At 46.3% G+C, this 12,135-nt stretch overlaps 1 protein-coding gene across 1 annotated transcript; it reads right to left on the reverse strand.

The window, feature by feature from the left end:
• Positions 1–437: 437 nt before the first annotated feature.
• LOC140380233 (tripartite motif-containing protein 16-like) lies at positions 438–10,622 on the reverse strand. Its single transcript, XM_072464396.1, has 2 exons — positions 10,612–10,622; positions 438–2,203 (listed from the first exon to the last, which is right to left on the reverse strand). Exons 1-2 carry the CDS (start codon positions 10,620–10,622, stop codon positions 442–444), a joined length of 1,773 nt encoding a protein of 590 aa, XP_072320497.1. The 3' UTR covers positions 438–441.
• Positions 10,623–12,135: the final 1,513 nt, after the last annotated feature.

Here is a 12,135-nt window from a genome sequence, read left to right on the forward strand (position 1 = left end):
ATTACTGCTACAACGATGTATTGAAGCTTCAAAGCAACAAAAAGACGAAATGTAGGTTCAACAGTCATAGTTTGAACAGTCATAGTTTGAACAGTCATAGTTTGAACAGTCATAGTTTGTATTGTTGCAGGTGAGTTAAACAAAAGCTCATCTGAACCACATTCTAACTCAATATTGTGTCAAATGTTTTAATAGATCAGTTTTTCTCATGATTTGGTTCTGCACATGATAACTTTAACATTGTAAGTGAAACTTAATTTTATGTAAATACTATCATTTCTACCTCAATTTTGATACACTGATCATTATCATATTTTTGTAATAGAACGTTTGTTCAAATTAGTTTCTAGTTTTGATTATAATATTATTTTGTCAGTATTGATTTTGTTTTTTAAACTTAACTTTTATTAGTTATCCTGAACTGTGGGGAAAAAAGCTGTTTTATTTGAGTTTAGGGAAATGTGCATTGTCTCCAGTCCAGTTAATCCAGACTCCAGTGTAGAGAGAGTGAGAGAAAGTGGTCTGAACTCTGTGGAGGAGGCTCATGGTACTTTCAGAGACGCTGTAAAACGCCAAAACCCCGGCACTGTGGTCCAGGTAAACCCCGATTCTGGACGAGATCGGACCTGAGACCCGGGAATTGACTGAGTTAAACTGAAATGAAGGATTGGTTTTGTCACAAACTAAGACCCAGGATTTATCATTGAATCCAAACGCAAATTCTTTAGATTGTCCTTTTCTCTGAATATCTCTGTATGAAACTGCTATAGAAACATACCTCCCGATCCACTCCACCTCCCAGTAACAGCGGCCCATCAGACTCTCTCTGCTCAGGACCTGACACATGTGACTGAATCTGTCTGAATGATCGGGATAACTCTGGTCTTCACTCATACGTGTTGCTCTTCTGTTTCCATCAGACAGAGACAGTTCTGTGTGAGCTGTGTTTAGGTCCAGAGTGATTTCTGTATAATATTGTAAGAAGTCCTCTCTGGAGCTGGGTTCAGCTGGTGACAGTAAAAACTGGACTGGACTCAGAGTGAGCTGGAGTTTGTCCCTGAGCACTGACACAGCTCTGGTGACTTCCTCAAAGTAGCTCCAGGGCCCTGCCTGAATCCTGGCTGGCTCTGTGCTCTGTGTGTCTGTGGACAGTGAAACGTAGAGCTGTAGAAACTGGTTATGATCCGGAGTGAGGGACAGTGTGTTCAGCTCAGAGATCCTCGTCTTCAGCTCAGTCACGTCCTGCTGCAGTTGGTCCTGGAGCTCTTGGACTCGGCTCAGTTGGGTCTGCTCCTGGGAGAGGATCCGCTGCTCCAGTTCAGAGCGTCTTTTCTCCAGGAGAAGGGCCATCTCTCTGAAGCTGTCCCTGCTGCGCTGCACTGCTGTCTGGGCAGAGGGACTGATGTCCTGAGCCTCCTGTTTGAGCCTCTTCAGGTCTGTGTCTGTGTCTTTGTCGTGGAGGTTCTGGAGCAGCAGGGCCCTCCTGGCCGGCAGCTCTGCCTGCCTCTGGGCCCTCTCTGAGGCAGAGGACACTATATTGTGGCCCTTGTGCTGGTCCAAACAGAGAGAGCAGATGTTCTGCTGTTCGGTGCGGCAGAAGATTTCCATCACTTTTTGATGTTGAGAGCAGATGTTTTCCTGGAGCTTGTGGGACGGCGCCACCAGCTGGTGTCTCTGCAATGCTGCAGCATCATAATGAGGCTGGAGGTGGCTCTCACAGTATGAAGCCACACACTGCAGACAGGACTGGACAGCTTTCATCTTCGTCCCAGCGCACACATCACATGACACATCCTGAGGTCCGGCATAGCAGCGGTCAGCAGGGGGCGCTGTGAGCCCAGTCTTCTTCAGCTGTTCTATTAGAGCTGCTAACATGATGCTTTTGATGAGGACAGGCCTGGGGCTGAAGCTCTGGGGACACTCAGGACAGCTGTAGAGCTGCTTCTCGTCCTCTTGGTCCCAGTGGTGTTGGACAGAGTTCCTGCAGTAGTTGTGTCCACGGGGAATAGTCACCGGATCCTTCAGTAGATCCAAACACACGGGACAATGTGTGCTTTCTGCACCATCTCTCCTGGAGCAGAGCGATTCAGAGTTTGTCTTTGACACAAATGAAAATAAAGAGTGAGAGCAGTGGGAGGAGCCAGGCCACACCCACAGCTCCGTGTAGATCTGAGGAGGAAGCAGGAAGCACCGAGTAGCAACACTTTAAAGACAAACACAGCTTTTCTCTTTCAACATGTTTATATCATCATTTCAGAGAACAGTGGCCTTTAGAAGTTGTTTTTGAAAGAAATATCCAAACTGAAAACCAAAAAATGTCACAAAACCTTAGTTTCATTTGGTAATGGCCCAACAAACTCACGTGTCTGGGTGCAGACCTCAATCCAGAGTCCACTACCCCGCAGACCTTGTTGTTGTTGTTGTTGTTGTTGTTTTATGGCGGTTGGCATCCGAGTGTTGCATTACCGCCAGACTTTATTCCTTAGACTGTTGTTGCTGTTGTTATTGTTTTATGGCAGTCGACAGCCGAGTGTCGCATTACCGCCAGACTTTATTCCTCAGACTTTGTCGTAGTCCTAAAAGTTGTTCTTCCAGTGCTTTGACCTCCAGTGCTTTGACAAAGCCCAAGAGGTCATGAGATGCCTTCGTCATTGCATCCTATAGACCTTAACCAGGAGAAACCTTCACCGCCAGGTCCAGAAGAACACACAAAGTAAACACACTTCAAAGCAATTATACGTAAATTAAAGAGCACCTTGCTCACACGGAAATACTTCAAAGTAAAAGAGCCTAACTGTAGCTGTCTGAGGAATAAAGTCTGGCGGTAATGCAACACTCGGATGCCAACCGCCATAAAACAACAACAACAACAACAACAAGAGTGCGAGTGTCCATTGTCAAAGAGCCTAACTGTAGCTGTGGGAGTGATCAAGAGTACGAGTGTCCTTAGAGATGGCTCGCTGCTGGTCGTGTGCAAGGACGCGGCTCAGCAACGGAAGGCGATTGGAACTAAACGTCTGGGTGGAAAGGACATTCTTGTGTCTAATGCTGAAAGAAACACGGTCAGAGGAGTTATCGTAGGTGTCCCTACGGCGACGTCTGTGGATGAAGTTAAGGAGAATTTGACGGGAGTTACGGTGGTGGACGCTAGGCGTTTGAAGGTGACCCGGTTTGGGGTAAGATGTGACAGCTTGTCGGTAATGGTAACACTTGAAGGGAGGTGCCTGCCTAGTAAGGTGTTCATTGGGTACATGTGCTATAGCGTCAGGCCATATGTTCCGCCGCCCCTGCGTTGCTTTAAGTGCCAGCGCTTTGGGCATATTGCAGCGGTCTGTAGAGGGAGGCAAAGGTGTGGTAAATGTGCAGGAGATCATGAGTATGGGAAGTGTGACGTGGGTGCAAAACTGAAGTGCTGTAACTGTGGGGAAGAACATAGCTCTGCCTACGGGGGATGCAGGTTTAGCAAAAGAGCTGCTGAGGTGCAGAAAATAAAGGTCTCTCAAGGTATATCCTATGCAGATGCAGTCAAGAAAGTTTCAAGTAACGAGTTTAGAGTAAATACAGAGAGAGGAGCCAGCGCTGCTCCCAGCCAGGGCGAAATGAGAGAGGCCAGCGTGGCTCCCAAGAAGTGTGAAGGTTTCAAGAGTGGAGGTCCCAAGTGTGCAGGTTCCAGAATTAAAGAGAATACCCTGGTTGTGGATAGAGAGGATTTTGTACTCTTTATGGTGGATGTTGTAAACTGTGCTGCTCAGACTCAAAGCAGAACTGAAAGGATCAGGATCATCGCTAAAGCTGCAGGGAGATTCCTTGGAACAAAGGAGCTTGATTGGGCAGATATAGGAAACAGGCTAAAGGCGCTAAATGGGAGTCGGAGTGATGGGGGTCTGCTTTTGGGGAGTCAGAGTGATCAGAGTGACGAGATGGGGGTGGGGGTGGTCTCCTGTCTTCGTCCAGTCTCGTAGACGCACGGCTACCAAGCGGCGACATCAGTGGACATATTAAAGCTTATAGAATGAAGCCTAAAGAATAAAGCTGTACGGTGGAAGCACCGAACGTCAAAGAAGGAGAGGAAGATGAAGAAGGGTCTCCCTGGAATAAAGCCGGTTGGTCTCTGAAACAACAACAACTATTCTAGTCACAAAGACATATCATGACCTCATGGGCTTTGTAACACCAAAGCAATGGAAGGAGTACTTTTACGGACTACGACAGAGTCTGAGGACTACGACAAAGTCTGAGGAATAAAGTCTGGCGGTAATGCAACACTTGGATGCCAACCGCCATAAAACAACAACAACAACAACAACAACAACTTCAAAGTAAACACACTTCAAAGCATTATTATTAGGCCCGAGCCCCAGGAACACCATGGATTCCGTGTTGTGTTTGGAATCTGATATCCAGCTGGCCAGGGCTCAGAAAGAAAAGGTTATTGCGGTGCTCTTTGATGTGGAGAAGGCGTACGATATGGTTTGGAAGGATGGGCTCCTCATTAAGCTGCGGAAGTGTGGTGTGAAGGGTAAACTGTTTAACTGGGTCCGGAGCTTTCTGTCTGGCCGGCGTATCCAAACCAGAGTGGGCGCTGCTTACTCTGGGGTCTATGGGGTGGAGAATGGGATCCCGCAGGGGAGTGTGTGTAGCCCTATCTTGTTCAATGTTATGATTAAGGACATCTTTGACGACGTGGATGGGTCTGTTGGGAGGAGCCTTTATGCTGACGATGGCGCTCTATGGGTGAGAGGGAGGAATCTCCGGTTTTACGAGGCGAAACTGCAAAGGGCAATACAGCAGGTGGAGCAGTGGACCCTGAAGTGGGGGTTTAAACTGTCCGTACGGAAGTCTCAAGTGATCTGTTTCTTCAATGGACATAGGGACGTCTCCCTTCGACTGCATGGGCAGGTGCTCGAACAGGTCAGGGAGGTGAGGTTCTTGGGGGTCACCTTTGACGAGAGGCTTAGTTGGCGTCGGCACATTGATGAGGTCAGTGGTAAATGCAAAAGGGTGAATAACTTGCTTCGTTGTCTATCCGGCCAGGACTGGGGGGCCAGCAGAAGGTCGCTCCTGGGTATTTATCGGGCCGTCATGAGGGCGGCTATTGATTATGGCTGTATAGCCTACATGTCTGCGGCTGAGACTAACTTAAAGAAGCGTAATGTGGAGCAAGCCCAGGCCTTGCGCATCTGCTGTAGGGCTTTTAGGACCTCCCCTGTCTCGGCGCTGCAGGTTGAGTTGGGGGAATTGCCGTTACGGCTCCGGAGGCTAGAACTTCTGTTGGCTTACTGGGTGAATGTGCAAGGTCATACGAGCTCTCACCCGGTGAGGGACTTTCTCAGGGTTGATGGGGGGCAGAGTGAGGCTGGCGGTATGATTTTCAGCCAGGTAGGAAATGCGAAGGCGCGGCTTGCGGGGGTTGGTGATCTGCGTGTGAGCCCGTCGGTGGCTTTGTCTGCTATAGCTCCGTGGAAGTTTGTTCCGGCTCCTGTTGATGTTAGCTTACATGGCAAGCTTAGAGGAGTCGCTGGGAGGGCACCGCAGTTTGCCGTTCAAGCGCTCATCGATAAGCACTCAGGTGATGTGTTTATTTATAACGACGGGTCTAGGGATCCTGAGAGTGGGCGTACTGGCGCCGCTTATTTTGTGCCTGACCTGGGGCTAGCGGTCAAGAAGAGGTTGACAGATCGCCTTTCTGTTTTCACGTCGGAACTTATAGCGATACGGTTGGCGTTGGAATGGGCGGAATCTGCTTTGCAGTGTTGCGGCATTGTGGTGGCCTCTGACAGCCTTTCTGCATTGCAAAGCATTAAATCTGGGAAATCGGATTGCAGACAGGATGTGTTGAATGGCATCTTCTGTCTGATGCTCTCCCTGTCCAGGAAGGATGTGAGGGTTTCCTTCATTTGGGTCCCTGCGCATGTGGGGGTGGATGGTAACGAAATGGCTGATGCACTGGCTAAACGTTCCCTTCGGCGGCCATCAATTGATGTGGCGGTTGAGTTAAGCAAATCTGAAATCAAGCCCGTTATCAAGAGTCATGTGGTCGGCCTTTGGCAGGAATTTTGGAGCCACTGTGTTACTGGACGGCATCTCTATCACATACAGGGTAGTGTGGGTCCTTGCGGGTCTATGGGCAGGAACGCGTGGGAGGAAAGGGCCTTCGCCCGCATGAGGATTGGCCATACTGGACTCAATTGGTCACTGAGTAGGATAGGCAAACATCCGACCGGTCTGTGTGGTCACTGTCGGGTGCCAGAGACTGTCGAGCATGTGCTGATTTGCTGTGAGGCTTATGATAGGGAAAGGGCCGGGTTGGCCTTGTGGTTTCGGAATAATGGGCGGGAGTTCAATCTGCGGAACGTTCTGGCGATCCAGTCACAGGGTTTGTGTCAGGCTGTGGTTGCTTACTTATGTAGCACAGGGCTGGGTAAACGTTTATAGAGGTGGGGGGTGTTGGAGACTGAGCCGAGGATGAGGAGCAAGAGGATGTTCTAACGCGCTTGGACTTCATGGGCCTAGAAACGCCAAAGTGATGGAAGAAGGACTTCTAAAGGATAAAACGACAAAGACGTCCCATGACCTCATGGACTTTGTAAAACAACAAAGACGTCCCATGATCTCATGGGCTTTGTACTTCCAAAGCACCGAACGTCGGAGAGGGCGAGGAGGGTGAAGAGGAGTCTCCCTGGAGTGGGGCCGGTTGGTCTCTGACACAACGGCTATTCTGGTCACGGGGACACATCGTGACCTCATGGGCTTTGTGGCGCCAGGGCAGTGGGAGGAGTGCTTTTGCGGACTACGACAGAGTCTGAGGACTACGAAATGTCTGAGGAAAAAAGTCTGGCGGTAATGCAACACTCGGATGCCAACCGCCATAAAACAACAACAACAACAACAACAATAACAAAGACATCTCATGACCTCATGGGCTTTATAACACCAAAGCAATGGAAGAAGAACTTCTAAGGACTACGACAAAGTCTGAGGAATAAAGTCTGGCGGTAATGCAACACTCGGATGCCAACCGCCATAAAACAACAACAACAACAACAACATTAGGCCCGAGCCCCAGCAGGGCGGAGGGCCTATTGCTCCCGCAACGCTGCCGCAGCCCGCATGTTTGGTGCCCCGTCGCCCCTGGCAAGTACAGTGAACTAGCCCATGCCGAAGGCATGGATCATGCATTTTTACTCCTGCTATGACAGAAATATTCTTCAGCGCTTTGAGCTCTAATTTGACCCCCTGAACATGCTCAAAAACTCACCAAACTTTGCCCAAAATTCAGAATCGGCGAAAAATTTGATTTTTTCTGGGCCATTTTTTTTTTTCGTTAAAAAAGGCGCGACAGCGCCACCGACAAAAGTTAAAATACATTGCGCCTATGGGAGACGCCCCGAGGTCAACTTTGGCGTAAAGCTACGAAATTCGGGACACGCATTCCTCTCGTGAGGACAAAAAAAATAAATTATTGTGGCCACGCCCCCCGACTTACCCTATGGCCGCCATCTTCCTTTGAAAATGAAAACACGCTGTGTTAGCCATTTTGTTCACGTCAAACTTTGACGAACTCCTCCTTGGGCGTTTTGCCCACCAACTTCAAAATCGGCGTACGTCCTCTGGACAAGTGGGGCATCTAAAGTTATCAAATTTTTTGAGATACCTTTACCGGTCTGTGTGCGGCGCAGCCGCAAAGTTGGACAACTTATTTTGGAATATTGCAGATCTAAAAATTGCTCTCATTTGATCAAAACGAGTCCGATTAGGACCAAATTTGAATCAGTTGTTAAACTTTCAAGTTTGGACCAGTTTAGGATGACAAAATTGAAATGGGCTCGATAGCGCCCCCTACAGAGTTGCCTTTGAGTGAACATTGATGGACAAAAACTGGTTTTACACAAATGTTCTAAACTTTGCCCAAAATTCTATTTTGGGGTCCCGAGCAAAAGGCCAATCAAACTTATGCCTTAATTTTTACGGCGTAGCCGTAGCCATGACGGAAACCTCCCATGTTATCCCTATGGGAAAATTGCTAAATCTCTCGAATATCCACATTTTTCTGTTTCACACTTTAACGAACTCCTCCTAGGGCGTTTTGCCCACCGACCTCAAAATCGGTGTACGTCCCCTAGACAAGTGGGGCATCTAAAGTTATCCAAATTTTAAGGATAACTTTTACGGTCTCTGTGCGACGGAGCCGTAAACTTTTCCCTGAATTCTGACTATTTGGCCTTCCGAGTGGCCTATAAACAATAGTTTTTCCAAATGACATTATACTTTGCACAAAATTCTAATTTGCCATCCTGTTCATAAAAGTATGAGAGCCAAAGTCATATTTTGTACGGCGTAACCGTAACGATGACAGAAACATCCCATGATATCCTTATGGGAAAATCGCGAAATTGCTCAAATCACCACATTTTTACGCTTCACACTTTAACAAACTCCTCCTAGGGCGATTGTCTGATCAAACTCATATTTGGGGAAAATCATCTACACAAGCGAGGCATCAAAAGTTATCCATATTTTGATTCTAAGTGCTACGGTCTCTGTGTGGCTGACCCGCAAATATATGTCACAAATGGGAAAACAGCAAAATCTCTCAAATTACCACATTTTTATGTTTTACACTTTAACAAACTCCTCCTAGTGCGTTTTGCCCACCAACTTCAAAATCGGTGTACGTCCTCTAGACAAGTGGGGCATCTAAAGTTATCAAAATTTTAAGGATAACTTTTACGGTCTCTGTGCGACGGAGCCACAAACTTTACCCAGAATTTGGACTATTTGGCCTTCAGAGTGGCCTATAAACAATAAAGTTTTTCCAAATAACATGACATTTTGCACTAAATTCTAATTTGCCATCCTGATCATAAAAGTATGACAGCCAAAGTCATATTTTGTACGGCGTAACCGTAGCGATGACAGAAACATCCCATGTTATCCTTATGGGAAAATCGTAGAATTGCTCAAATCACCACATTTTTACGCTTCAAACTTTAACAAACTCCTCCTAGGGCGATTGCCCGATCAAGCTCATATTTGAAGAATATCATCTACACAAGCGGGGCATCAAAAGTTATCCATATTTTGATTCTAAGTGCTACGGTCTTTGTGTGGTGGACCCGCAAATATATGTCAGAAATGGGAAAACAGTGAAATCTCTAAAATGACCACATTTTTACGCTTCACACTTTAATGAACTCCTCCTAGTGCGAAAGCCCGATCAAGCTCATATTTGGGGAAAATCATCTACACAAACGGGGCATCAAAAATTGGTCATATTTTGATATTAAGTGGTACGGTCTCTGTGCCGTGGAGCTGCAAATATACTGTCACAAATGGGAAAACGCCAAATCTTTGAAATGTTCACATTTATGCTTCACACTTTAACAAACTCCTCCGTGGGCAATAGCTCGATCAAGCTTTACTTTGGGAAATATCATCTACACAAGCGGGGCATCAAAAGTTATCCATATTTATATTCCAAGTGCTACGGTCTCTGTGCGGCGGAGCAGCAAATTTGACTGACACTTGTGTTGATTTGCACTGGATTGGCCATGTCCAATGTGTCGCCGTCTGTCAAGTTCTTTTTTAATTCAACACAATAAGGGCGCCATTTTTATCAAGTCGAAAGCGCAGAGTCGGAAGGCCGGCGGCCCGCGAGGGCCGTTGGATGCCGCTTGCGGCTTTAATTATCCTTATTTTTTTATACTATTTTTAATAAATGGTGTTTTAGTTGTGAGAATCATTCACGTAAGGTTGTTGTTGGCAGTCAACTGCAAAGGTGCATTTACCCCCACCTACTGGATTGAGCGTGGACAGGAGATCAACGGAAACCATAATGCCAAAAGGGGATTGTAGTGTAACACTACAAAGACGCTCTTAACTCTATAATCTTCCAATTAACCCTGTGTTATATAAGTTAGTGACTAGACTAGACTAAACTAGAAGTTTTCCTCCTGCCTCTCACTGCCAGAACTTTCTGACTTGGATCGGTTTGAGGCTTTTTTATGTTTTTGTCTACTACCTTTAGATACAACAGTAGCAAAACTTTTATCCTCAAGCTTTCCAATTCTACATCAATTATCGATCCGTCACTTCCCCCGGAATCTCCGGTCCACGCTCTCTCCACCCCGTGCTAACTTTTCTGCTTCTCAAACCGTTAGTCCTTCTTTTAGAAGTTGTTTTTGAAAGAAAAAACAAAAACTTGACTGAAAGATGAAATGATAACATTCTTACACTACTACACTCGTTCATCTTCACAACATCCACAGAAAACCATAGAATCCCTCTGATCCACCACTTCCTCACAAAATGTCCAATGTCCTCCAATGTCTTCCACACTGGAAAAAAATTAATGAAAAACAAATGTTTTCTTACTGTATTTTCTACAGTAAGAAAACATTTTCTTCATAATGTAATTTAGATTTTGGGACAGAAAATTCACATAAAAACAAATGGATTTATGACTATTGCTCATTTTGTTTTATTTTGTATTATATTTTCTTCAGCACCACAAGCTAGCGAGAGCTCTATTAGTTCCGTAAGGCCGTGCAAAGCACAGCTGCAGAAGTGCGCACAAAATCGAGCGCAAAGCACTCGCTCGAACACTCAAACCACTGATGCATGTTACGTGCATATAAACATCTAATGCAAAAAATTTACATTATTATTGTGAAGGGCCAATAACACAAAGTGGGTGGAGTCTACTAAAAATAATGAAAGTGCACGTCAGTGAATGTATAGTTTTTGATATTTGAAAAATGGGAAACATAATTTTTGCATCGGAGGCCGCTGGGATTTTTGGCACCTTTCACACTGTTGCCCAAGCTGATGCTGCAAGAAATGTGCAGACAAAGTCTCTCCTGGGATGATCCTGTTCCCCATTCGATGTCAATGTGTTGAACTGCATGGCTGCAGTATCTTCAAAAGGTGGAGGAGTTCAAAGTGAGGTGCTGCAGCAAGCCCAGCACATCCAAAGGTCCTTTTGTGGCTCAGTTGCACTATTTTGCAGATGCCAGTGATCTTGGATATGGGACAGTGTCGTATCTGAGGCTGCAGAATGAGAGTGGAGCTGTGCACCTGGCATTTAAGCTGGGAAAGGCCAGAGTGGCGCCAATAAAACAGACCACAATTACCCGCCTTGAACTCACCGGCGCTGTTCTGGCCGCAAGGTTGGATAGGTTGTTAAGGAAAGAGCTATCACTGCAGCTGACAGGCTCATATTTTTGGATGGACAGTCGAACTATGTTGAGGTACATCAATAACAACTCTAAGCGATTTCATACCTTCGTGGCTAATAGAGTGGCTGCTATCAGGGAAGTGACGGAAGTGTCTCAGTGGAGATACATATGCTCAAAATCCAATCCTGCTGATGAAGCCTCAAGAGGTCTGACAGCATGTTGCTTCCTGGCCTGCCACAGGTGGCCCACACTTTCTCAAAAGACCTGAGCACGAGTGGCCAGAACACTTTGAAGCCTGTTTCATCTGCGGACCCAGAGGTAAAAAGGGATGTCCTTGTGAATGCCATTGGCACGAAAATAGAAGATCCTTCCACCAGGCTGCTGCACTATTTTTCAAACTGGATCAAGCTAAAGACCTCAGTGGCTTGGATTTTAAAAATCAAAGACATCCTTTTTGGGCTTAAGCAAAGGGGGAAAGAACTGTAGGCTATTCCTCCTCTTGAGACCTCTATAGCCTCTGTTAGGATGGAGGCGGAAATGAAAGAGGCCAAAGTTGCTGTTAAGCATATGCTGTCTGTAAGTGATCGCTCTAGAGCAGAAACTGCCATCATCTGCTACAGTCAGCACCTAACATTCAGAGAAGAAATGGATGAGCTGCTAAGTGGAGCATCATCTGTGAAAAGCAAGAGTACCATCTAAGGGCAAAAAAACCCCAACGTTTTAAAAAAATATATATTACTTGGCATGTTTGGCGGGAATTTAAAGACAAACAGGCCATATGTGGCCCGCAGGCCGTAGTTTGCCAACCCCTGATCTACAGGCTTGATCCTATGCTAAAGGATGGTGTACTGAGGGTGGGAGGAAGACTTAGTCGCTCTATGTTATCTGAAGAGCAGAAGCATCCTTTTATTCTCTCTAAACGGCAGCACGTTTCTAAGCTTATCTCGCAATATTTACA

Source organism: Eucyclogobius newberryi, unplaced genomic scaffold (assembly GCF_026437365.1).
Source record: "Eucyclogobius newberryi isolate DKJ021-1_F unplaced genomic scaffold, fEucNew1.0.hap1 SCAF_46, whole genome shotgun sequence".
Classification (NCBI taxonomy): domain Eukaryota; kingdom Metazoa; phylum Chordata; class Actinopteri; order Gobiiformes; family Gobiidae; genus Eucyclogobius; species Eucyclogobius newberryi.